The following is a 27,828-nucleotide window of genomic DNA, read 5'->3' on the forward strand; positions in this document are numbered from 1 at the left end:
AGCGTGGCCTAAAGGACTCTTTTTTTTTAATTTTTTATTTATTTATGATAGTCACACAGAGAGAGAGAGAGGCAGAGACATAGGCAGAGGGAGAAGCAGGTTCCATGCACCGGGAGCCCGACGTGGGATTTGATCCCGGGTCTCCAGGATCACGCCCTGGGCCAAAGGCAGACGCCAAACCGCTGTGCCACCCAGGGATCCCTAAAGGACTCTTTTGATCTAGCTCTGCCCTATATCTGCAACCCTCAACCTCCCACTTTGAGTTTTTTTTTTTTTAAGATTCTTATTTATTTATTATGAGAGACAGAGAGAGACAGAGAGGCAGAGACACAGACAGAGGGAGAAGCAGGCTCCATGCAGGGAGCCCAATGTGGGACTCAATCCCAGGTCTCCAGGATTTTGCCCTGGGCTGAAGGCGGCGCTAAACCGCTGAGCCACCCAGGCTGCCCCCCACTTTGGGTTTATACCTAGTAGAACCACACTGCTTCTAGTGCCCCGTGCTGTCCATGGCTTCCTGCCTTGAGACATACTATTATCCTCACCTCAAATGCCCTGTCACCTCTATTACCTGGAAAATTCTTTTGCAATCCAGCCAATACATCCCCTCTTCCAGTAGGCCTCCCCTAATTTTCCTCTGACAATGTCAGCTGTTCCATCCTCTGTACCAGCCTCTGTCCTTTATAGAAAAAATATATTGCCCATTCATTCACTTAACACTAAATACTATTCTTTCCAGGCACTAGGCTAAGTACTGGGAAACCGAGAGTCAAATAACTCTTTTGGAGAAAGCAGACTTCACGCTAAGGCAGGGACATAAACTCACTAACTGCCGGTTGTTCCCACCAGATGACATAAAGTATAGGTTTCGACAGGTTGGGGCAGGCCAGGAGAGGGTAGGCTAGGAGAGGAGTGTGATAGGGCATTCTGATTCAGCCCAAATTTAGGAATCAGAGTTTATCTGTTCATGGAAAACAAGAGCTGGCAACGCAGCTGGGCATTTATTGGAATAAATGTCCGTGATGTGGAACAGGATGGCATCTGTTCAGCATCTTGGACTAATTTTGAGCCCTTGTGGGAGGAGGAGTGAGGACCAACGCTGAGAGAGTTGTTTGAAAAGGAGACTTGGAGCTGGTCTGGGCACAAGCTGTGCTGGCTGTGGAACCAGGGAAAGGCCATTCTCCTCGCTTCCACACAGAACCCGACCCTGCTGCGTTATCGTGAATGGTAGCTTTCAGCACCCTGGCTGGCAGCCGCCTGCGCTGGGGTCCTGGCACCTTCGCAGTGGGCCCTGTGGGCACTGGCAGGGCCAGGGGCCTAACAGCCTGGGATGGCTTCACGAGCAGAGGGAAATGGAGCAAGAAAGGAAGCAGAGGGCGGATGCTGCATGCCGAACCGTGGCTGGCAGATTGGTTCCTCAGCCTGCGGAGACTTACCTGGAGCCTTCCACCTGGCGTTGGGGCAAGAGAGGGAATTCCATTCAGACTACTGGCAATCTTGAATTCTCACCACAAGCTATTGAGTCCTGAAGATATCCGGTTAGCTTTTTTATTTGCCGTTAGAGAGCTGTGTTTCATTCATCTTTATACCCCCGGACCTAACACAAAGCCTGACACAGCAACTGCTGACAAGGTATTTATGGATTTATTTAAATGAGAGAGTTGAAAGGAGTCAGAGAAGGGAGGGGGGGAGCATCCCACCTGATTAAATGTGATGATTTGTTCCTGATCTGATTAAACCCAAAATATGAAACAGAAATGGAATCTGGGCCATGGGATCTGGCCCCTTTTGGTCCTGCCAGCACGTGTGAGAGGGGCTGAGACAAATTCCGTGGCAGTTAGAAAGGAGCTGGCTGCCAAGATGGAGAAGAGGGAACAATTAGTCTTGACCTTCTATAATCCTAAGGTTCCCAAACTTAAGGGGAACCGGAACTACCAAAGGGTAAGGAGGTACCTAATTACAATTAGGTCAGATGGGAGGAAGAGGACTTACTTAAAGGTGGGCCTAGACAGTGTCCTAGAGATAGAGATCACCCTGGGTAGGGACAGACATCCACAGATCAAACCCACACGGGGATGCTTAAGGTAGAGATGAATAAGAGACCCTGGGGATCAAGGGTCTTTCTGGGCAGGCAATATTTCCCTCATCCTTGTAGCCTACTCTCCCCATCAACCAACATCCGAGTGACTCGATGCCACCCCAGAGGCAGCAGCAGCATGTGGATCAGATACACATCTACATCCGAATGCTCTGTGTCAGCCTGTGTGGCTTTGGTCTCCTAATGCTGACCGGCACGTCCTCACTGAACTGGGTGCAGTTCCTGGTGATCAAGAATGGCCTTGAGCTCTACGCAGGACTCTGGATCACATGCAACCATGAGCTGTGCTGGAGCCACACACCCAAGTCACCCTGTGAGTGCCACCAAACTAAACACCGCAGGCCCCACAGTTCCAGAGCTTTCTGCCATATAGGCTCTTCATCTTTCTTCCTCCAAGATCTCTTTGCCCTCACCTCTCCATGAGGAGTGATGGATCTCAGCCAAATTGTGAATATAGCCATGCTTTTCTTTGGTGTTCTCAGTGTACCTTTTCTCCCCACCCCCACCATTTCTTGGTTGTTTCATCTCCCAGATTAGTAGTTTTTTACTTTCTGGGAAGAACTGGTTGGGCCTTTATAAGCTGTCACTGTGAAGCATTGTGATTAGTATTCTAATGTGGCTTGCAGAAATAGAAGTAATTGATCAGAACTGGGAAACAAAGCAAAGTGTCTCAGCCTCTATCAGATTTAACTTTATTTTATTTTTTTTAAGATTTTATTTATTTATTCATGAGAAAGAGAGACAGAGAGAGGCAGAGACACAGGCAGAGGGAAAAGCAGGCTCCATGCAGGGAGCCCGACTTGGGACTCGATTCCGGGTCTCCAGGATCACGCCCTGGGCCAAAGGCGGTGCTAAACCGCTGAGCCACCCGGGCTGCCCCAGATTTAACTTTTAAGGTCAACTTATTCTTTGGCTAATAGTTGAAGAGAATGTAAATGCATGTCAGACAGACGTTATAACAAATGTCAGCTACTTAGAGTAAATTCTTAACGTCAAATTTTATGTGAATTTAGGTAAATTTGAAAATGCAATACAAAGCATTTACAAATAAGTTTCTGGAAAAAAAGTTTCTGGGGCTAGAAGATACCATATGCATGAGTTTTTTTCAATCAGGACCAAGACTTAGAGGAAAGACATAACTACGCTGAACAGTTTCCCCATCATCCACAAAAGATACATTTACACGGAGAAACAGGTATTGTGAAAGAAAGCATGCATGTAATAAAGCATTTATTTCTTTTTCTCAGATAAGCAAGGGCCCCAGATGCTGGAAGTGGGGTTGGGGGTTGCACTGAGGCTCGACCCTAAGCTGGAGCATCTATGGCATATGGAATTAAGGGGCAGGACCCTAACACAGATCTTGGGAAGAAACTAAAACCACAGGCAGGCCGACAATTCAACTGCATCTTCAACTTAAGAGAAAAACTAGGGAAAATATTTGCAACAAATAAGAAAAATAAAAGACTAACAGCCTTAATATTTTTTTAAAAACTTATTAATAAAAAAGGCAAATACCCTTATTTATTATAAATTCTTGATAGTTCACAGAACAGAAACTAAAAGTGTCTAATAAGTGTAAGAAAAAACTATTTTAACCTTAATCAGTCACTAAAGAAAGGCAAACCAAACGAACAGTGAGACAAGATTTTTCAAACATGACATAAGCAGAGTTTTTAAAATGATAATGCACAACGCCAGACACCCTCATATACACTGAGCACCATGTAAATGGGTATAACTAAAGCAATATGATTATGGGTATCCAGAGATTTACACTCACGAATTCCATTTCTAGGGAAATGGAATTAAAGATACAGATATAAAAATTAAACTGCAGTCATATTTATGTAATTGTCTCCAACCTAAAATTCAGGACTTGGGATTATTATTTAAATATTTAGTGAGTCAGAATCTTGGAATTTTGTCACTTAACAGTAGCAAATAGTTTATTTCTTGGGGCCTGGAATTCACCTAAGAGGCCAACTGTTAATGATTTAGAGAAGGTCAACTGAGTCCTCTAAGTATTCAATTATAAGTCAGGTGTCTACCCTATTTCCAATGTTAACTAGTCCTAATTCCAAGACTAGTAAGTAGTTTGCAGTACAGATCTAAAAATGAATTCCTCAAATGTAATGAGTATGTCCAGACCTCATCAACCTGTGACAGTATGTTATTATTGTCCAAATTCAAGAACTTTAAACTTTTTATCTATTTAGTCCCCTTTCCCATGGTACCCCTTGTCATTTCTGAGAGTTTCATGGGGACTCTCTCAGGTGGACTCAAGAATGTGTACGCTCATGTTTCTCTGTCCTGGACTCACATTAGGCCATTGAGCCTCTCTGCTTGGCCTCTGCCTTCACCTCATTCAAGATGACTGAGAGCCTCTCTGCTGTGGCTGTTGCTAACGGAATGGAGAAGGAGTGGGGAGTAGCAGACCCCATCCTTCACTTTTATTGCTAGGTCTCAAGAGTGGAACAGCCCCTTCTGTTAACTCCCCTGTAGCATGGGTGAGATCAGACCATGGTGTAAAGGAATGTGTGGCTGCACAGAGTAACTTGAACTGCCTGGAGGACTGTGGGGAAGAAAAGTAGGTCTTTTAGTCGGAGCACTGGAGCCTCCAGTGGAAGCCACTGCATGAGAAATACAGCCAAGCTGCGTAGGGATGCTTAACTCTGGCACTCTAACTGGGTTACCAGGGAACCTAAATCCTAGGCTGATTTCACAGCCTCCTCTCTAGGGTTCTAGGTCTCCATCCAGGATCTTTTCCATTCCCAAACCACCGCCTCTTTCGTGAGCCTGGAGAGGTTTGTCTCGGCCTTATGTGGCTGGAACGAAGGTGCAGTGGCAACAGCACGGAAGTTTAGATTTGGCTAAATAAGTGAGCTAATCCCTCAGCAGCACCTTCTTCATCTTCTAAATCCATATCCACACCTCACCTCAACTCACTTGGTCTAGCTCCTTCATAATTCAAAGGAGCTAGATCCTTGTGAAGCACTGCCCTCCTATCCTGGCTTTGATTTTTGCTGAAGGACCTGGGGTACAGTGAGAGGAATCCCACTCCCAAGTCTCTTTGGGACCCCTGAGTATCAGGTGCTTAGCTCTTCCTATGGCTGGCTCCTCTCCTATGCTTCTTTCTTCTCATGTCACTTGGCTTCACCCACTGCTTCCTTCCAGGGTGTCAACAGCTGTAAAAGAAAAGAATATCTATTGTTAACTAAGCTTATTTGTTCACAAGAGCAAGGTGACTTCTAGCCCTACCCGTCACTGTCCAAAACTTCCAGGACAAAGTTTTACTTTCATAACAGTAGAACGAGATCCTGCCCACCAATTACAAACTGCCAAGTGGTGAATGTTCAATCCACTGAGAATCATTACTGCTTTCTGGTAGGGTAGTATCCCTTCCAGCCTCGGTCGCTTTTATGTCCCACCTGATGGTGCTCTGAGGTATAGAATCACTGACTGGGATGACCCCAAGAACACTACTAAGGATCTTACCAAACTTTTCAAATGATTTGGACTTCTTCCTCTCCAAATTGAGTCATATCTTCTCTCTTCCAGGCCATTAGCTTCATGGCTTTCAGTAAACTGGGATGTTTGCCTTGCTATTCCTCCAACTGGAGGCCACACCAAATATTACTAAGGAGATCTTCATAAATGTTTGGATATAGGTGACCCATGTGGGCGTTCCTTGTATCTAGGGCACTTCTCTTTTCTTGGACCAAAGCTTCTTACTGACAAGCAGAGCCTCGTCAGGCCTAAGACCTAACGTAGGTCCTAGGATCTTTGAAACTTTGACAAGTAAGCTGCTGCAAAAACTGACATTTAAAAGGTGAAATAGCCTTTGATCTTACAGGAGATGGAGGCTCAAACTCAGCTTTGGGAAGCTTGTTTTGTCTTGTTCAATTATTTAGAAAAAAAAACTATGACGTTAACCAAATGCCATCATTTTATACTATGGGGCTAAGTGTTTAGTTTGGTCAGATAATAAATTGTGTATGACTATGACTAGCAGACTTGCTTCCTTTGGAGGTGAGACTATCCTATGCTGCAAACCTTTGGTTGTTCCTTTGGATTGTGAGTGCCTCTTGTTTGTGTAATTTCAGGAGATGAGTCACTAAGACAGAGAAGATTGTAAGAACATGAAGGCAAATCTTCCCATCATGGTGAAAGAAAGACTGGACTGTAACATATCTTAGATAGGACTTGGATATCCATATCTTTGTACATTTTTGTGTTTTATTTCATTTGAACTAGCACAAACTAAAGAGTGAATCTATTTGTAATGATTCAGAAGAATCTCATGGATTCCCAAAGGCAAGAAGTTTGTTGTACCTTGAGAGATCTCAGTCAAAATCAAGCCTGCCACTCTACAATTGCTTTATTTTTTTATTTTAATTTTTATTTATTTATGATAGTCACACACACAGAGAGAGAGAGAGGCAGAGACACAGGCAGAGGGAGAAGCAGGCTCCATGCACCGGGAGCCCGATGTGGGATTCGATCCCGGGTCTCCAGGATCGCGCTCTGGGCCAAAGGCAGGCGCCAAACCGCTGCGCCACCCAGGGATCCCTCTACAATTGCTTTATAGTTCATTTTTGTTTCTATTTCATCACTTCTCCTCAGTTTTTCCTATTTATTAGTATGCAAGTACTCAAAAAGTGATATCCCAGTCTAGCTTTGTATCTTCTTGGTTCAAGCAAACAAAAGAGCATCAATAAGTCTTGAATCCAAATTTCCAAGCATAAGAATAAAATTGGTCCAACATGGGTCAGATCTTCCCTCTTCTAATTAGCTCTAATCAAGGGACTACAAACAAAGGTCCAGGACTATAGGCAAGGGCTGCTAGGTCCTGTGGGGTATTGTGGGCTAAATACCATGAACGATACCTATCACACTGGGCTTCATGAAGCTCAGTGAGAGCTGATGGTTCTAACTGGCTACACATCCTGCTAATTCTGAATGACCAAGGTTTCAAGAAATACGTTGCTCTTGGGTTATCATGTTTTAATGTGGCTAACTTGTTTGGATCACAGAACAACTCACCTCTGTGGGTAGGCGTGTGGTTTCTCTTCAGAGGCTTTAATATTATTGGTGATGTTAGAAAGTGGTCAGTTCTAGAGAACAAAATAAGACTTAAGAGGCAGATTTTAAACTGGGATAGGCTTTGACATAATTTCTTCTCTCTGGGTTACTTGGAAGCTGAACTGGAATCTCAGGCATGGAAGTGCTTAGAGAATTTTCAGTGGTAGAGATGAGTTGGCCCCTGCTACCTTGAAACAGGAAAAAAGCTGGACTAGGAGGCACCCTCTAAAGGCTATTTTTTTAAAAAATTTTTTATTGGAGTTCAGTTTGCCAGCATATAGCATATCACCCAGTGCTCATCCCGTCAAGTGCCCCCCTCAGTGCCCATCATCCAGTCACCCCAACCCCCTGCCCACCTCCCCTTCCACTACCCCTTGTTCGTTTCCCAGAGTTAGGAGTATTTCAGGTTCTGTCTCCCTCTCTGATATTTCCCACTCATTTTCTCTCCTTTCCCCTTTATTCCCTTTCACTATTTTTTATATTCCCCCAAATGAATGAGACCATATAATGTTTGTCCTTCTCCGATTGACTTACTTCACTCAGCATAATACCCTCCAGTTCCATCCACGTCGAAGCAAATGGTATTGAAGAGATTGCAGGATCTGTGGCATCTCAGAAGAGCTATATTTACTTGCAGTTGTGTATTCTTCTTTATTTCTTTTTTAAGGTTTTAATTTAAATTCCAGTTAGTTAACATACAGTGTTATATTAGTTTCAGGTGTACAATATAGTGATTCAGCACTTCCATACATTACAACAATCGCACTCCTTAATTCCCATCACCTATTTCACCCATCCCCCCACCTACCTCCTCTCTAGTAACCATCAGTTTGTTCTATAGAGTTAAGAGTCCATTTCTTGGTTTGCCTCTTTCTTTCTCTTTTTCTGTTTGCTTGTTTGTCTCTTCAGTTCCACATATGAGTGAAATCATATAGTATTTCTCTTTTCCTGACTGACTTTTTTGCTTAACATGGTACTCTCTAGCTCCATCCATGCAATTGCAGATGGCAAAATTTCATTGTTTTTTATGGCTGAGTAATATTCCACTCTATTTTATATTTACATATATGTATATATAATCTTCTTTATCCATTTATCAGCTGATGGACATGGGCTGCTGCCATAATTTGGCTATTGTAGATAATGCTGCTCTGAACATTGGGGTGCTTATATGTTAAAGAATTGCTGTGGAAGTCAAGGGAAGGATATGTTTTGTAGATGGTAGCAAAAAGTAATGTTTAGCATGCCTCTTCTCTCTTACCAACATCCAATCTGCAGAGAGCAGAGATCTTGAGCCAGGAGATGAGGGAAGAAGCAGTGTTATGGTACTTGGGTAAGGGCTTTAGAGCTAAAGAACATTAAAAGACATCTCCCTGAGCAAATGTGAGGCAGAGCCTTGAGGGACTTTCAGGAAACAAACAAACAAACAAATAGAAGATGTTTTTAGGGTATTAAATTCCTGCAATCCGGTAAACTCAGGCTTGAAATCATAACAATATGGGAGTTTAAGTAGATGGGACTTGATTTTGTAGCCACAGGTTGGCAAAGCGTATGCACGCCAGATATATTTGAAAGAGAAAAAACAAATAGAAACAAACTACAAGTCCAACAACGGTTAAATCATTAAGCAAAATATGTTAATATAGTAAACTGGTAGCCATTAAAAATTGTATTTACAACAGGTAATTTGGGGAAAAAATCTCATCATATAATCTTTTTCTTTTTTAAGACTTTATTATTTATTCATGAGAGACACACAGAGAGGCAAAGACACAGGCAGAGGCAGAAGTAGGCTCCCTGAAGGGAGCCCAGTGTGGGACTCAATCCCAGGACTCCGGGATCATGCCCTGAACTGAAGGCAGTTGCTCAACCACTGAACAAGCCAAGTGCCCTCATCATACAATCTTAAGAAAAAATTCACTTGATACTCAGTATCATATTCGCTATGTACAGAGGATAGAAAAATACTGGAAAGAAATAATATAAAAGGCTAACAGTAGCTGCCTCTGGGTAGGGGAATTGTGGATGATTTTTTCCCCCTGCTTCTTGGTACTTTTCTTGCTTTTCCAATGCTTATATTGAACATGTATTACTTTTAGAATTAGAATTAGGAACAAGGAAATGTTTTAATCTGTGTTGTGATGTTAAAGTCTTATAAGCTAGTTTACAACTGAGTTAAATGTGTTAATGCATCCAAAACTATCTGTATATTCTCTTCAGTTTTACAATGAAGGCTTTGCCTTCACAGTAAATAAATTCCAACTATCAATGAAAATCTGGGAAATAAGATATTTATATGTGCCCTGGATGCCACATGTCAAGCTCTGCTTCATCCTCCTTAGTCCTCATGCCCTTCTCTAAGACTCTGTTTGGTTTTCTTAAGAGAGGTCCCCCGCTGGACTAACCAAGCCTTCCCTTTCTCATTCTCCTTGGCAGATTACCTTCAGTTTTCCAGGGCTTTCTTCCTCATCTCTGTCTTTGCCACACTTGTTGCCCTTGTCTGGCTCATCAGTTCTTGCCTGTCTAGAAGAGGAAGCATAACCACCAACTTGGATCTGAAGGTATCCATACTCAGCTTCATCTCAGGTACAGACCTGGATTGGCAGGGTACTACCAGGGTGAAATTGTCAAGGGAACCAAGTTGTCCATGGGGCTTTCATCCTCTTTTTCTTGTTCCTTTCCTCTTTTTCACTATCACATCAGGTGGCTAGCTGCCTGCCCTACCTTACCGTATAAAATACACTTCAGCTCATTTAGCCCAGGGGAGATGTAGAGGCCACTTTCTCTTTCCCGTCTTGGTCAATCCCTAAATTTTAATCCTGCCATACATATGGCATCTGGAAGCAGAAGAAGAGTTGGGGATGATGGTCAAGGCAGAGGGAAGATACTGATGGGCTGTAACATCTTTTCTTCTGGTCCTAGCCATCTCCTTGCTCCTCTGCCTCGTCCTATTTCTGGCACAGGTTTACTGGCATGCTAAGGATGCCTTGGAGCCAGATCTCCTCTGGACCTATCATATTAATTGGTGGAGTGACTTCTTATACATGTTTTCTGGTGAGTCAGTCCCCTGCATTATGCTAAAAAGATGGAAGAGGAAGTCACTTCTTGAAAGGGAGATAGAGTCTAGGAGAAATAGAGGCACTAACTGTTCCTATTTAAGAACATTCATATATGGAGAAGTAGCATGGTATGGTGAAGAAAGCATGGATTTTGGAGTCTTGAAGCTTGTATTTAGCAATCTATTCTACCATTAACTGAGGTGTGCATAGGTTGAGAGACTTGTCTAAAGCCACATAGAAAGTCACAGAAATATCATTTGAATCCAGGAGGTTCAAGCTTTGTCCTCACCATGTGAGAAATACTATAATGAAATGGAAGCATTGGAGGGTAAAGCAACTGCTGGGAGAGTGGAGGGTTGGCTTCACTGAAAAGAGGCCTTTAGAACTGAAGAAAGCATGAGTAAAAAATTTAAAAGTCCAAAGACTGTCTACTGAAACTGACCTCAAATTCTTCTCCTCTAGGGATCATCTCCTTCCTCAACTATATGACTTTCAGCTTTCTTTCCCTTGATCGAAATGTCAGTGCAATTCCCATAGAGAAGTCAAGACTGGGGGTTGGTCCAGTGACTACAGTATTACCTGATGAAGATGGTGGAAAGTTAAGCCCTGAAAAGGAATCTCCAACTGAGGAAGTGAAAACAGACTCAAGAATGGAACTGTGATGATAATAGGAAAACCCAACTGCGCTTGTCTTAAAATGGAGGAGAGTCTGAGTTGGAAATGATGGTGCAGATTCTAGGAAACTGTCCTAATATCATGTCAATGTTGCTGAGGGGGAAAGCATTAAAGCTGCTGAAATACCTTTTGTGTGCACTGGATCAAAAATATGTATTATAGTCATAAAGAAAATAATAAAAATTCACTTAAAATTTCTTTTAAATTTTTTTTTTTTTAATTTATGATAGGCACACAGTGAGAGAGAGAGAGAGGCAGAGACACAGGCAGAGGGAGAAGCAGGCTCCATGCACCGGGAGCCCGACGTGGGATTCGATCCCGGGTCTCCAGGATCGCGCCCTGGGCCAAAGGCAGGCGCTAAACCGCCGCGCCACCCAGGGATCCCCTAAAATTTCTAAGGAAAAATCAGTGGTTAGGGTCATGAATGAAAGAAACTAGCAACAGAAGCAGTGTGTGGATCAGAGATCTCTTTGGGCATCAGAGATCTTACAGATCAGAGTGATTCATGGAGAAAGACATCAACTAATTCTGCTTGAAATTTTCTTTTAATGTGTGGCCTTGGGCACACTCAAGGTGGAAGGCACTTGGCCAATATTGTTGTGTCTGAATTTCAGATCACTACTAGCAACTAGTGGAGATAGTACCTACCATCCTAAGCAGCTGAAAGGTGCGGGAGTGGGGGTGGGGTGTCCCTGGGGGCATCCGTGAGGTCCCATTTCCTATGAGGATTGGTCATTTGAAACCTTTACAGTCTTATTATGTGAACCCACTGCTTCTCCCTAGGTGGGGAAATATCTTAACCAGGTCTCCAACAGCCTCTCTGAAATTCTACACAAAATCTGTGTATGCACTTTTCTGTGAAGAGGGCCACAGACTCCATCAGATTCTTGATAGGCCTCTGACTCTTTTGATTCCTTAGGCATCAATTTCATTTTCATGAGCCAAATGAGACCAAAGGACTTTCTTCAACCTAAATATATATGTGAACCAAGTTTAAAGATTTTTCTATTTCTACCATTGTAATACTAAGTAAGTGTGGCAGTGGGGGTGGTGGTGATTTCAGGCCATCACCTAAGTATTTTGATGGCTAAAGATCCCATTCAAACCCAAACCAGAGGGATCCCTGGGTGGTGCAGCGGTTTGGCGCCTGCCTTTGGCCCAGGGTGCGATCCTGGAGACCCGGGATTGAATCCTATGTAGGGCTCCTGGTGCATGGAGCCTGCTTCTCCCTCTGCCTATGTCTCTGCCTCTCTCTCTGTGTGACTATCATAAATCAATAATAAAAAAAAAAACCCAAACCAGATTCCATGCAGAAAATGCCTGACATTCTTTTTGTCCTTTATTCCTTGTAAAAGCTACCACCACTATTCTATTGGTTGAGGTCCATACTTCTCCTCCGCAAACCTAGCAATGGAATGGACTAAAGTGCCCAGCTTCCGCCCTTGTTGCTCTTAAAGATAAGCTTTTTGGTACTTTGTATTTAATTTAGAGATCTACTGGTAACCTTTGTGGAAAACATCGCAAACATGGAGTAATTATGTAGTTTTTTGTTTTTGTTTTTGTTTTTTTAAGAGGCATTTGAGTGATTCTTACAATTTATGTAGTTTTTATAATCCTGCTCCCTAATTAGGAAGTCCCAAACATTTCCAGGTGGTAACTGAAAGCCTATTAGATCAATATTTTAGTTTTTATTCCTAAGGATAGGACTTTAGCAGCACATGCATGTGTGCACCCATCCATGGGGACACACATACAAACACACACATATATATGCACTTCACTTTGACCCTACCTTAGAAAACTCTTCATGTTGGCTCCTCTTTCTACCAGGGGATCTTAGTTATAGCAAAATGACTGATGCTTCCTTACTTCAAGGGGCTTTATTTCAGAGGCTCCTCAGGCTATTTCTGAGCTTTTGTCTGATTACAAGAACAGATGTGTATTGAAGTCCAGCTCCCCTTCCTCCCACACCTCTCACACACTAGGTATACCCTCACACAATGACTAATGAAGGGCTCATTGAGGTCACAAGCTTTATAATTCAGTTTGAATATTTTAGTTGTAGGACTGACAGGCAGCTAAGTACTGATGACTCTTCAGGGAGTAGAAGTTTTAAGTGGGATAAGAAGGAAGTAGGTCTGAGTGAGAGTGGAAGATGCTAGATTATAAGAAAGTAACCATAAAGGCCTGGGTTATTAGGAGAAAATGGATAGTAATTATAACAAAGTTTTCTACTTTGCTAGCAGGAATGATCTTATAAGAGACATCCTTTCATTGCTCCTTTAGAAGCTGAATGCACTCTTTTCTTCTCTTTTTGCTTGGAGAGAATTCCTTTAAAAGCCTAAGTGAATTTCCAATAAGATATGTCAGTAAATCATCCTTAGATACCTTCCCTCTGCTCCAAATACATTCATTGCATGATAGGTGAAGTAGAGGGGAGAGAGAGAGAGAAAGAGAGAGAGAGAGAGAAGCTGGAAGAGGGAGGGAGGGAGAGAGATGCAAGATTGAGAAGTATAGCCAGGTCAAAACAAATCAAGCATTTTCACAGACCAGAAAAATGACCAAAATACAAGGTTGCGATTTGAGTTCAGGCATAGATTTAATGGGCTCTAAGTCCAAAAGGAGGTGGGAGTGAATAGGAAGATAGCTCCCACAGACTGAAAAGAGTTAAAGTACTTCTTGAGACACAGACTAGAGGTGGGTTCATGGCTCAAACTGGGGACTTATGGAAAGCCATCAAGCTCTAACTGGGGTTACAGTTTACTTGGAACCACATCCTTGAAGAGGTAAGAGGACACAAATACAACCTTGCTTAACCAAGCAGCCCGTTGGTTCATTAACCAGGTCTGTGATATTCCCGACAACATAGCAGAATGGAAAATCTGAAATACCATATTATGAGACCTGACTGTGGATTGGGGCACATGGCCAAAGGAAGGAAATCCCAAAACCATTGGATGGTATGAGCATAAAGGGAAAGAAAAAAACAAAAAAGGCGACAAAAATTTTTTTGTGCCTGCAAATAAGAATTCCAAACATATAAAGAAATGTTCACAAAAAAATTCGAAGTCAACAATCAGAATATGAATTCATTTCAGACTAATCTGTAGTTTAGTATGCTAGACTTTAAATATTCTTAGGATACAGGAAGAAATATATGATAGAATGATAGATTATAAAAAAGACCCCAAACTATGAGACAAAAATAGATGTAAATAAAACAAAAAATGAATGCTCAAATAAAAATGAAATGAAAAAGAACCCATTAGAAATAATAGAAATGAAAAATATAGTAGTCATTAAAATAAAAAAATCAATAAATTAAAAATCTAGATAGTATACTCAACAAATAGAGAAAATATTTTCAGATATATCTGGAGTATTTGCAAAAATTGACCAAAATAATATGTCTGAGAGAAAATTTCAACAATTTTAAAAGTCTATCAGTCAAGTCAGTCCGTGTTTCCTGACTACAATGACATTAAATTAGAATTCAATAAGAATAATAATTTTTAAAAATTCTCTACATACTATCTAAAAAATGCTCCTTAAAAAAAATTATGAGTAAAGAAGGAATCGAAACGGAAATGACAAAATATCTAGAACTGTAAAAGAATTGCTACCATAAAAACCCACAGCTGTATTTATTTAAAACTAAATTAAAAAAAAAACTAAATTAAGAGAATGATATGTGTTAACTATAAATATTTGAAAAAGTCATTCAATTGTCATCTAGGCTCCCATTATTTCTTTTTTTTTTTTAAGATTTTATTTATTTATTTGAGAGAAAGAGCGAGAGAGAGCATGAGCAGAGGGAAAAGCAGGCTCCTCCATGGCAGGGAGCCCGATGTGGGGCTCGATCCCAGGACCCCGGGAATCATGAGCTGAGCTGAAGTCAGATGTTTAATCAACTGAGCCATCCAGGCACCCCTAGGCTCACGTTATTTCTGATGAGAGATCAGATGTAGATCATTGTTCTCTCACATGTAGCTTTACTCCGGCTGCTTTCAAGATTTTATCTTTGGATTCAGCAATTTATGATGTGCTTTTTTTTTATTTCTTTAAGGTTTTCAGATTCATGCATCAGAATCATTTGCAAAATTTGGTAAGTTTGCAGCTGCTATTTTTCTCCCCATTCTCACTTTTTCCAGGACTCCAATTTCACCTTTTTTTGTCCAGTTGGAATTTGACATTGTTCATTTTTCGTCAATTTTTTTCTCTCAGTTCTTCAAATTGGTCAATTTTCATTAACTTATATTCAAGTTCACTGACTCTTTTTAAAATTTCTTAATGATAGTCACAGAGAGAGAGAGAGACAGAGACAGAGACATAGGCAGAGGGAGAAGCAGGCTCCATGCACCGGGAGCCCGACATGGGATTCGATCCCGGGTCTCCAGGATCGCGCCCTGGGCCAAAGGCAGGCGCCAAACCGCTGCGCCACCTGGGGATCCCTCACTGACTCTTTATCCAACTGCCTCCAATTTGCTATTAAGTCCGTTGTGAAAAAAAAAAAAAAAAAAAAAAAAAAAAAAGTCCGTTGTGAATTTTTCATTGTAGTTATTGTATTTTTCAGATCCAGAATTTCCACTTAGTTTTTAAAAATATTTTCTCTATCTTTGTTGAGATCCCATATCTGCTCATTCATTATGGATTTATCTTCTTTTCAGTCCTTATAAAATGTATAAGATTTATTAATAAATCTTTATTATTTATTATTAATTTATTTTTTAAAGATTTCATTTATTTATTCATCAGGGACACAGAGAGAGAGGCAGAGACACAGGCAGGGGAGAGGCAGGCTCCATGTGGGGAGCCCAATGTGGGACTCGATCCCAGGACTCAGGGATCATGACCTGAGCCAAAGGCAGATGCTCAACCACTGAGCCATCCAGGCATCCTTCAGCCCTTATAAAAATTTAAAAAAATATTTTATTTATTTATTCATAATAGACATAGAGAGAGAGAGAGAGAAGCAGGCTCCATGCCGGGAGCCCAACGTCGGACTCGATCCCGGGACTCCAGGGTCAAGCCCTGGGCCAAAGGCAGGCGCTAAACAGCTGAGCCACCCAGGGATCCCCTGCCCTTATAAAAATTTATAATGGCTCCTTTAAAGTCATTTTCTGATCATTATGACACCTGAATCATCTTATTTTCCTCTTTAAGTTTTAGCTATTTTTATATTTTACATTTATTTTTTAAATTCAATTAATTAACATATGATGTATTATTCGTCTCAGAGGTAGAGGTCAGCAATTCACCACTCTTATATAATACTCGGTACTCATTACATCACGTGCCTTCCTTAATGTCCATCATCCAGTTACCCCATCCCTCCCACCCAGCTCCCCTCCAACAACCCTGTTTGTTTCCTATAACTAAGAGTCTTATGGTTTGTCTCCCTCTCTGATTTAATCTTGCTTTATTTTTTCCTCTCTTCCCCTATGATCCTCTGTTTTGTTTCTTAAATTCCATATATGAGTGAGATCATATGATAATTATTTCTCTGAATGATTTATTTTGCTTAGCATAATATCTTCTAGTTCTATCCACATCATTGGAAATGGCAAGATTTTACTTTTTTGATGGCTGAGTAGTAGTCCATTGTGTGTGTGTGTGTGTGTGTGTGTGTGTATCTCACATCTTATTGATTCATGTGTCGATGGCCATCTGGGCTCTTTCCATAGTTTGGCTATTGCGGACATTGCTGCTATAAACATCGGGGTGCAGGTACATGTTTGGATCACTGTGTTTGTATCTTTGGGGTAAATAGTGCAATTGCTGGGTCATAGGGTAGCTCTATTTTCAACTTTCAGAGCAACTTCCATACTGTTTTCCAGAGTGGCTGCACCAGCTTGCATTCCCACCAACAATGTAAGAGGATTCCCCTTTCTCTGCATTCTCGCCAACATCTGCCATTTCCTGACTAGTTAATTTTAGCCATTCTGACTGGTGTGAGGTGGTATCTTATTATGATTTTGATTTGTATTTCCCTGATGCCAAGTGATGTTGAGCATTTACTTATACATCTGTTGGCCATTGTAGGTCTTCTTTGGAGAAATATCTGTTCATGTCTTCTGCCCATTTCTTGGCTGGGTTTTTTGTTTTTTGGGTGTTGAGTTTGGTAAGCTCTTTATAGATTTTGGATACTAGCCCTTTATCTGATAAGACATTTGCAAATATTTTCTCATTCTGTCAGTTGTCTTTTGGTTTTGTTGACTGTTTCCTTTGCTGTACAAAAGCTTTTTATCTTGATGAAGTCCCAATAGTTCATTTTTGTCTTCATTTCCCTTGTCTTTGGAGGCATGTCTAGCAAGAAGTCCCTGAAGCCAAGATCAAATAGGTTGCTGCCTGTGTTCTCTAGATTTTGATGAATTCCAGTCTCACATTTAGGTCTTTCATCCATTTTGAGTCTATTTTTGTGTATGGTGAAAGGAAATGATCGAGTTTCATTCTTCGGCATGTGGCTGTCCAATTTTCCCAGCACCATTTATTGAAGAGATTGTCTTTTTTCCAGTGGATATTCTTTTCTCCTTTGTTGGAGATTAGCTGACCATAGATTTGAGGGTCCATATCTGGGTTCTCTATTCTCTTCCATTGATCTATGTGTCTGTTTTTGTGCTACTATCATACTATCAACCAGCTTTGTAGTATAGCTCAAAGTCCAGAATTGTGATGCTTCTAGCTTCAGTTTTCGTTTTCAACATTCCTCTGGCTATTCGGAGTCTTTTCTGGTTCCATATAGATTTTATGGTTATTTGTTCCAGCTCTGTAAAAAATGTCAATGGTATTTTGATAGAGATTGAATGTGTAGATTGCTTTGGGTAGCATAGACATTTTAACAATACTTGTTCTTCCAATCCATGAGCATAGAACGTTTTTCCATTTTTTTGTGTCTTCCTCGATTTCTTTCATAAGTGTCCTGTAATTTTCAGAATACAGATTCTTTACCTCTTTTGGTTAAGCCTATTCCTAGGTATCCTATGGTTTTTGGTGCCCTCGTAAATGGGATCGATTCCTTAATTTCTCTTTCCTCTCATTGTTAGTGTGTAGAAATGCAACTGTCTCTATGCATTGATTTCAAATCCTGCCACTTTGCTGAAGTCCTGTACAAGGTGTAGCAACTTTTGGGTGAAGTCTTTTGGGTTCTCCACGTAAAATATCATGTCATCTGCAAAGATGAGAGTTTGACTTCTTCTTTGCCAATTTGGATGCCTTTTATTTCTTTTTTGTTGTCTGCTAAGATTGGACTTCTGTGTTTCACAATAATGGTGATAGTGGACATCTCTGCAGTGTTCCTGACCTTAGGGGAAAAGTTGTTAGTTTTTCTCCACTGACAATTGTATTCACTGTGGGCTTTTACGGATGGCTTTCATGATATTGAGGTATGTTTCCTCTATCCCTACATTGTGGAGAGTTTTAATCAAAAAAGGATGCTGTATTTTGTCAAGTGTTTTTTCTGCATCAATTGAGATCATATGGTTCTTGTCCTTTCTGTTATTGATGACAGATCACACTGATTGACTTGCGGATGCTGAACCACTCTGTTAGCCTAAGAATAAATCCCATTTGGTTATGGCGAATAATCCTTTTAATGCACTGTTGGATCCATTGGCTAGTATCTTGGTGAGGATTTTAGCATCCATGTTCATCAGGGATTCTCCTTTTTGGTAGAGTCTTTGTCTGGTTTTGGGATCAAGGTAATGCTAGCCTCATGGAAAGAGTTTGGAAGTTTTCCTTCCATTTCTATTTTTTGGAACAGTTTAAGAAGAATAGGTATTAATTCTTTATTTTTTTATTTTTATTTTTTATTTTTTGGTATTAATTCTTTAAATGTTTGGTAGAATTCCTCTTGGAAGCCATCTGGCCCTGGACTCTTATTTGTTGGGATTTTTTTTAATTACTGCTTCAATTTCCTTGCTGGTTATGGGTCTATTCAGGTTTTCTATTCTTGTTTCAGTTTTGGAGTTTATCAATTTCTAGCAATGCATCCATTTCTTCCAGAGTGCCTAATTTGTTGGCATATAGTTGCTCATATGTTCTTATAATTATATGTATTTCTTTTATGTTGGTTGTGATTCATGATTTTATTCATTTGGGTCTTTTCTTTTCTTTTTGATAGTCTGGCTAGGGGTTTATCAATCATCTAAGCAGAAGATCAACAAGGAAACAAGGACTTTGAATGACACACTGGACCAGATGGACTTAGCAAATATATTCAGAGCATTTTGTCTTAAAGCAACAGAATACAAATTCTTCTCGAGTGCACATGGAACAGTCTCCAGAATAGATCACATCTGGGTCACAAATCAGGCCTCAACCAGTACCAAAAGATTGGGATCATTCCCTGAATATTTTCAGACTACAATGTTTTGAAACTTGAACTCAATCACAAGAGGAAATTTGGAAGGAACTCAAATATTTGGAGGTTAAAGAATATTCTACTAAAGAAAGAATGGGTCAACTGGGATATTAAAGAATTTAAAAAATTCATGGAAGCAAATGAAAATGAAGACACAATAGTTCAGAACCTTTGGGATGCAGCAAAGGCGGTCTTAAGAGGGAAGTATATAGTAATACAGGCCTTTCTCAAGAAACAAAAAAAGTTTCAAATACACAAGCTAACCTTACACCTAAAGGAGGTGGAAAAGAACAAGTATAGCCAGATCTAGCAGAAGAGAAATAATAAAGATTAGAGCAGAAATTGGTGAAATAGAAACCAAAAGAACAGTAGAACAGATCAACAGAACTAGGAGCTGCTTCTTTGAAAAAAAATTTTTTTTTAATTTTTTTTATGATAGGCATACAGTGAGAGAGAGAGAGGCAGAGACACAGGCAGAGGGAGAAGCAGGCTCCATGCACCGGGAGCCTGACGTGGGATTCGATCCCGGATCTCCAGGATCGCGCCCTGGGCCAAAGGCAGGCGCTAAACCACTGCGCCACCCAGGGATCCCTTCTTTGAAAAAATTAATAAGATCAGTAAACCCCTTGCCATTCATTGAATTCTTTGTTTTCTTTTATCAGAATTTTGTATTTTTCCTAATATAGATCTCGTACATATTTTGTTAGCTTCAAAACAAAGTATTTCATTTTGGAGGAAATGATATTATCCTTTTAACTTCGAATTCTACTTATTCATTACTGGTCTATGGGGAAATGATTGACTTTTTGAAAAAGTAATCTCTACACTCAGCATGGGGCTCGAATTCACAACCCCAAGATAAAGAGTTGCATGCTCTACTAACTGAGCTAGCCAGGCACCCCAGAAAATGACTGACTTTTGTATATTAACTTTATATCCTGCAACCTTGTTATAATCACTTCTTGTTTCCAGAATTTTTACTGTTGTCAATTCATTTGGACTTTCTACACAATCATGTAATTTGTAAACAATGACAGCTTTATTTCTTCTTTCCCAGCTTTCTTTTTTAAAGATTTTATTTATTCATGAGAGACACACAGAGATAAAAGTAGAGACATAGGCAGAAGAGAAGCAGGCTCCCTCTGGGGAGCCGGATGCAGGGCTTGATCCTGAGACCTCATGATCACAACCTCAGGCAGAGGCAGACACTTAACTGCTGAGCCACCCAGGCGTCCCTCCTTCCCAACTTTTATACCCAAATGTTTCTTGTCTTGTCTTGTCTTGTCTTGTCTTTATTGCACTCCAGTATGATGTTGAAAATGAGTGGTGAGAGGGGACATTCTCTTCTCGTTCCTAATCTTAGTAGAAAAGTTTCTGTGAAATTCACAAGTGCTACTTAGTTCCCCCTCCTTAGGTGGGACAGAATGGCAGAGTGGGCTGGAGTTGGGTGTTTCCATTCCCCACCCCCCATGAAAGGTTAGAGCAAGCTGGAGCTGAGTATTTCCTTTTCCCAGATTGGTTAAGCTCTGTTAAAACTTCCAATAGATTAGGTGTTGGTAAGATAGTTTCTCTTCAGTGAAGGCCTTCCCTTCTCTTCAGGGAAGAATAGAACATGGGATGCCTGGGTGGCTCAGTGGTTGAGCATCTGGCTTCGGCTCAGGGTGTGGTCCTGGAGTTGTGGGATCAATTCCCATATCGGGTTCCCTATGGGGTGCCTGCTTCTCCCTCTACCTATGTCTCTGCCTCTCTCTCTGTATCTCTCCTGGATAAACAAATAAAATCTTTAGAAGGAGGAGGAGGAAGAGGAAGAGGAGGAAATGTTTTGACATGTTGCAAAATGGTTCCCTTTAAAAAAAAAAATGGTTCCCTTTCTCCTCCTTTGCCAGAAGTGTAAGAGGACTTTTTCCTTAATATTTACTGTGAAAACCTGGTCAAGCTGCTGGGGGTAAAATTCACTAAAGTGTATGGACCTCCCTAAGATTGGATACCTTAAGAGTTTGTAATCTCTTAGACTTATCCACACTGAACCTCCAGCAATTCATCAATTACAATTCAGATTTACCTATCCTTGTTCTGGTTCCTGCAGGGATTTGTGCTCTGTTAAGCTGTGATTCTCTGTATTTATCTTTCCATCTCTCCAATTTTGAGAGCCACATTTTGCCTTGCAATTTCATTTCCCTGATGAACCTAAGAAGAGTTGTTAATTTTTCAGTTTGTTTAGCTTTCTACTTATTGTTATAATGGAGTGATCACCTCCAAGCCCCTTGCATGCTAAACTAGAAACTAAAAGTCCACTCTTTCTTTTTTTAAAATCTTTTAAAATTTTCACTCAATCAATAAGCATTTCCTGAATCATTATTATGTTACAAGCACTGTGCTAGGTATCAAGTATATACAACTGAATAGGATAAGTCCTTGCTGCTGAAGTTCACAGACCAAAAGGAAATAGATGACAATTATAATACTATGTATAAAGGTTATGAAAGAAGTAAGCACAGAGTGCTGCAGGAGCACAAAATCGGGACTGAGAGCTGAATTGAGAGAAGGCTTCCCTAAAAGGTTAGATTGAAATGAATCTTGACTAATATTAAGCCAGACAAAAATAAAATGGGAAATGTGACAGATACTATGTGCAAGGTAGGTACCTTTGCACCATGTGCAAAGGAACGACCAAGGTGGGTTTTCTTACAACTGCAAGAAAGATAACGTTGTTGAGAGCACAAGGGAACGTGGAGGGAGAGAATGAGCCTAAATGTCACTAGACTTTCTACTTCATGAAAATAAGGACCATGTTCAGCAGGAAACAGATGGCTTGCTCAAACAAGTTAATCTGGGAGAGTTAAGAGACTATTTATATAAAGTCCTCTTTGAACTGAAAAGGATTTGGGGAAACCATCAGTGAAGAGTTATTACCATTCCTAAGCCTCATCACTTAAGTAGAAGGAGCAGTTAACAGAACAAAAAAAGGTGGCTTTATGGAGAAGGCTGCCTGTGAGGAACTCTACTTTAGGTAAAAGAACGCAGACAAACCTCAGTAATCTGGCAAGGAAAGAACCAATGAATAAACACACAGATCTCTGGACACCCAAACTTCTGCCCATGCCTGCCATTAGTTGAATCTAATCAGAAACTGGATGGCAAGGGAACCCATTGATGTAGTCCATATCAGTCAGCCTGTTTGAACAAGGATGTAGAGGGGGATCCAAAGGGACGTGTGAAAGATACCCAACACATCGCTGCACCCTCATACCTACTACCACACCTGGCACAGAGGAGGTGATTGAATGAAATTGGATAGCAAGCAGAAACGTGATCTTCCTGGGTTTAATCAATTCATGCTAACAAGTTAGGATCTTACCTCATAGCAGCGGGGTGCCATCAGAGCATTTTAAGGATAGGAAAGACACATCAGATGTGCATTTAAAAAAAAGATTTTATTTATTTATTCATGAGAGACACACACACACACACAGAGAGGCAGAGACACAGGCAGAGGGAGAAGGAGGCTCCATGCAGGAAGCCTGACGTGGGACTCCATCCTGGGTCTCCAGGATCACGCCCTGGGCTGAAGGCGGCGCTAAACCGCTGGGCCACCTGCACTGCCCCCAGATGTGCATTTTAGAGGCAATTTTGTCGAGAATAAAATGAAGTCTTGTAGCAGAGGTACGAGGTAAAAAGCTGTTATAGCAACCTAGAACAGAGATGACAACAAGATGTTCTAAGAAAGAAGAAACAGAAACACAAGATGGGCTTGAGAACATTAAAGAGTTGGTATTGGGAGATCCCTGGGTGGCTCAGCAGTTTAGCGCCTGCCTTTGGCCCAGGGTGTGATCCTGGAGTCCCAGGATTGAGTCCCGCATCCGGCTTCCTGCATGGAGCCTGCTTCTTCCTCTGCCTGTGTCTCTGCCTCTCTCTCCATGTCTATCATGAATAAATAAATAAAATCTTTTTAAAAAAAGAGTTGGTATTGTCAGGACATGTTGGATTAACTGGCAAGAGATAAGGGCACAAGAAGGAGGGTAGGATGAAGAGAAAAGATGCCTGCATTTCTCAATGACCTCTTGAGTGTGATGTGTCTGTGAGACACCTGGGTTTGGCGGGCAGTTTGCCATAGGTGTCTGGAGCTCGACAAGCACCTGGATAGGAGAAAGGGATTGGACCAGATTGAGCAAATGAGACAGAGACACTGTACACTTCCTGTTAGTTCTGTTTCCTACGGTGGGGGAGGGGTAGGAAGGTGTGTTAGGTTCTATGGCAGTTGAGAAAAGCAGTGAGCCAGAAACTGGGTTGGAAAGAAGGGAAAGAAATGCCATGGCCTTCCACAGTATTTACAATTCTGGCATCCTGGGTTACCCAACATACAGGGTGAGGAAGCCTTTTGTAGGCTAGGTAGTGGTGGGGTCCTTTGGCAGGAAGTAGCTCGTCTATGGCATGGGGAAATTACAAGGTAGGAGAGGCAAAGATCACTCCATCTTTTTTAATTTAACTGGGGACAGGTTAAAAAGGGATATATTTTAAGGGTTGTGGGAGACTCTAGAGCCAGAGGAGAAAAAGAATCTGAAGCATGGAGGGAGGAGGAGTTCCCACCCAGTAGAGGACCCAGGGGTTGTCTTTTCTGTGAGTGGAGATGGAGATGCCTGAGATGACATTCCTTTCATGATGTCCTCCTCCCTTCCCTATCACAGCCAATTCTCCCCTACCGTATGCACCACTTCTCTTCTCTGTCACCATACCAGCTAGAGCTTCTGGAGAAGACTCGAAACTATATTCGCATGTTCTGTGCTGGCCTCTTGGGCTTCATCTTTGTCCTGCTGATCTGCTTGTCCCCTTTGCGTTGGGTGAAGTTCATTGTAATAAAAGACAAGAAGAGGTTCTTTGCAGGGCTCTGGACCGTGTGTCACCATGATCTCTGCTGGAGCCATGTGCCAAGGGCACCCTGTGAGTGCCTTCCAATCCAAGACCCCCTCCTTTGGTAGATTTGCCCTGATCCTCCACAGCTCACCTCTCTCCCTTTCTCCTTCCCACAATTGTGCCCCTTCTTTCCTCCCCTTTTCACAAGCATGTGAGGATAACTCCTCTGAACAGAGGAGATTTACCCAGGTTTGCCTTGACTAGACTTCCCCAGTGACTTAAAAGCCACAAATCCTTAATTATTGAAAGCTAATGTCTAGTAACCTTTGCTTTTTCTTACCTTTGCCCTCAGAACCTCCTAGGAAAAAGAAATATTAGTCATCTGCACCTGAATATGAAAGTTACCTCATAATATACCTCTCAAGGCTATAGTTATAATTTCAACTTTTCACTCATTGTGGAAAAAATTTCTTTCCTTTAAGGAATTCCGCATGTCAATGAGGAGATGGAAAGAGGGTCTTTACTGGTGCCTGTGAAGCCACCCACTTGGTGGCTCCTTATTCTGACTCCATTACATGTAAGACATGCCCTAATACTGTCCCCCTTTGTCCCTCAATCCCTTCCCTAGACCCGGTCTACCCTTATTTAAGGGCAGGTCACCTAAGCTTCAGCCAAATTTCTCCTTTTCTGCTTTTCCTGGCAGATTATCCTCCAATTCTCCAGGGCCTTCTCTCCTCATCTCTGCCCTCATCATCCTCATTATTATTATATGGCTCAGCATCTCTCTCACCAAAGGGCCAGGACACAAAACCTACATAGATCTGGGCATGTCCATCTTCTCTTTCATCTCAGGTACATGATGATGTTGGAAAAGTTTGTCCCTGGAGTTCTTGTATTTCTTCTCTTTCTGTGCCGTTTTCACTTATTTTACTAAGTTGTCCCTGCCTCACATGAATACTGCTGTCACAGGACGGTGTCTCCTCCCAAAAGGAAGAAAGCTTTTGATAAGCTTTTACTCCTTATGTGGCTCTGCCTCTTAAGGAGGGGACCTTGAAGAGATTATGCTTAGCCCAATGGAAACATCTCTAGGAGTTGTTATCTGATGGACTAGTAGAGGAGATATCATAGGCTGGAGGCCCTCTGGCACCCCCAAAATTACTGTGTAGCTAGCTAGCTACCTGTTCTATTGGTCTTTTCTATAGGCTCCACTCTGAAAATCTTATTCCAGTCAAAGCAGAAGCCTTTTGCTCTCCCATCTTAGTTGATTGCCATTGGGGTATTCCCATGACCACTGGCGTGTAATAGGCCTCCATGACATCATTGAGATGGTTTGGGCGATAAGGAAGTGCAAAGAGAGGGAAGAAGGTGGAACGGGAGGGATGTCAGAAGGAGGGTTATAATGAGTAGTGATAGCGTACATTCTGATCCCAGGTACCTGCCTATTCCTCTGCCTCATTTTGTTCCTGATGCAAGTGAAATTGTACAGTAAGAACATCTTGGAGCCCCATTTCCTGTTAGTCTACCACCTCAATTGGTGGGGCAGTGTCTTCTACATGATAGCTGGTGAGTTAATGCTCCTGTAAACAATGAAGGCACAGAAAAGGCATTTCTACATGGTTGGTCCCAACGCTCTCTCTTTTGCTTTCTTTTTGTTTAACATATTAGAATATCATAATTTGGAAGGGCTCTACAAGAGTTATTTCCATGTCAATGAACAATTCTTAAGAGCAAGTCCTTCTAATTGATCTAAAACATCTTTTTTTTTTTTAAATTTTATTTATTCATGAGAGACACAGAGGGAGGGGTGCAGAGACACGAGCAGAGGGAGAAGCAGGCTCCATGCAGGGAGCCCCATGTGGGACTCCATCTGGGGTCTCCAGGATCACGCCCTGGGCAGAAGGCGGCACTAAACCTCTGAGCCACCCAGGCTGCCCTAAAACATCTTTTTTATGATACCTGTTCCTACATAGATTGGAGCAAGATTCAGGAAGTAGAGCAAGAAGGCGAAGACATTAACTGAGCTATTCCTTTCAGAACAGTTCTTAAATTCCCCTCTCCTTTAATCATATCAATAGTCTCTCCATCTTTATGGATCTCTAAAATAAAGCTTCAACATGCGACATATGTTCCTCTGTCATATTACCAATATAAAGCAGAGTGGTAACACAGGATTTTGGCCTTTATAACACTTCTCCTTTCATTCTTCTAAGTCATACAATTATTTTTATTCACTAATTAACAGTGGTCTCCAATTCATTGCATCACACACCCTGTTAGTAAAACACTTCTCAGCAAGCATTCCCAAAAAGACATATGTTTATTTATAAAATATGTATACATATTGTCATTAATATATTCATTACATTTAAAATATACTCAAAAATAGAACTGAAAATAAGATTTGCTAAAAATATCAGAAAAAAATCCCTACTATTTTCTTCCTGTGCCCCAATGAATTGGCTTACATACCCCTTGGGAAACACTGTACTGCAGAAAAGCTGGGATCAATGCTTTGAATCCCAGGTTCCTAAAGATAATGAACAGGGTATTCAGAAATGTATTGTATATCAAATTCTATTATAATTAGGTTCAGTGCATCAGGGGTGTTTAATGTCTTAAGATTTTATCTATTACTAATCCACAATGCTGACCCTGATCTTTTCTTTTTTTCTCTAGGGTTCCTCTCTGGACTCAATCACATAAGTTCTCGGGTTACCCCTCCTGATCAAAATCTCCTTGTGATCCCTTTAACAAGAACAAGGATAGGAAATATAGGCTCAGTACAACTGGGGCTAACTGAAACAAATGAAGGTGTTTCTACATGGATGAATCAGGAACCAAAAAGGCAGTCAGGTTCAGTGGTACAACCAAGGGTCCATATAACAGGGACTCAAGCAGAGGTAGGGACTCAGACAGAGCCAGTGACTCAGACGTCAGTAACCCAAAAAGTGCTACAAACTCAGACTGAACCAGAGGTCCAGGCTGAGTCAACGACCCAGATGGAGCCAGAGATAGGAAATGAATCAGTAATAAGAGATGGTTTAACAACTCCAAGGTTCAATACTGAGATAGAATCAATTGATACAGTAGAGCTAAGGCTGGAGGTGGAGATAATTGGGAGTGTGACTGGTGATAAGTTAAGCAATAGCCTCGAGGTTAATGAAAACAGAATGACTGAAGTCAGGGATTATGAAGACAAAGAGTGAGCCGAGAAAAATGGGGATGACAAGACAAAAAAATTAATCTTAGATATAAGGTAGTCAGAGCAGAGATATTAGAAAAAAAAAAAAAAAAGCCTAGCAGAAAGGTTTCCCTTTGGGCCTAAAGATGTTTTGTTGGGTCTGTAAGAAGTATGGTAGGAGTATCAGAAGTAATTCTGAGGTAGTAGTAGAATGACTCTGTGGAACCCCCCTGGGTCACACCTCCTTCCCTGAGCAAGTTGATATTATGGGTGAACCATACAAGTCACTTGTATGGTTTACGGCAAAGGCATCAATAATTTAAGGATCATAAGGAAAGCAATGCAAAGCTCATTAAAGGAAGTTTCCATGTTAGTGTTGTGTGCTGTGACTGGGAGAGGCTGGCAAGAGATGACATGCCCAGGCCACCAAGACTTTTCTTGATTTCCATGACCCCACCATGGAACTTCTCAGCAGGTTTGAAAGAGCTTCCAGTTTGGAAATTCAAACTCTCATTTTTGTTCCTTA

General features: G+C 41.3%; 1 protein-coding gene across 11 annotated transcripts; it reads left to right on the forward strand.

Annotated features, from left to right (window-relative positions):
- The first annotated feature begins 1,182 nt into the window (after positions 1 to 1,182).
- On the forward strand, positions 1,183 to 27,465 carry TMEM202 (transmembrane protein 202). 11 transcript variants are annotated; one of them, XM_038580907.1, is made up of 6 exons: positions 23,479 to 23,635; positions 23,956 to 24,208; positions 24,604 to 24,698; positions 24,825 to 24,973; positions 25,553 to 25,684; positions 26,798 to 27,465. In XM_038580907.1, the coding sequence occupies exons 4-6, from the start codon at positions 24,949 to 24,951 to the stop codon at positions 27,325 to 27,327; spliced, it is 687 nt and encodes a 228-aa protein (XP_038436835.1). In that variant the 5' UTR covers positions 23,479 to 23,635; positions 23,956 to 24,208; positions 24,604 to 24,698; positions 24,825 to 24,948; the 3' UTR covers positions 27,328 to 27,465. The 11 variants fall into 11 exon arrangements, 10 of the variants coding, with proteins under 10 accessions (XP_038436828.1, XP_038436834.1, XP_038436829.1 ...); XR_005381855.1 differs by lacking the exons at positions 23,479 to 23,635; positions 23,956 to 24,208; positions 24,604 to 24,698; ... (1 more) ...; positions 25,553 to 25,684; positions 26,798 to 27,465 and adding exons at positions 1,207 to 1,629; positions 2,153 to 2,408; positions 9,614 to 9,763; positions 10,141 to 10,231; positions 10,699 to 10,715; XM_038580901.1 differs by lacking the exons at positions 23,479 to 23,635; positions 23,956 to 24,208; positions 24,604 to 24,698; ... (1 more) ...; positions 25,553 to 25,684; positions 26,798 to 27,465 and adding exons at positions 1,207 to 1,629; positions 2,153 to 2,408; positions 9,614 to 9,763; positions 10,100 to 10,231; positions 10,699 to 11,041.
- Positions 27,466 to 27,828: the final 363 nt, after the last annotated feature.

This window comes from Canis lupus, chromosome 30, assembly GCF_011100685.1.
Source record: "Canis lupus familiaris isolate Mischka breed German Shepherd chromosome 30, alternate assembly UU_Cfam_GSD_1.0, whole genome shotgun sequence".
In the NCBI taxonomy this organism is placed as follows: domain Eukaryota; kingdom Metazoa; phylum Chordata; class Mammalia; order Carnivora; family Canidae; genus Canis; species Canis lupus.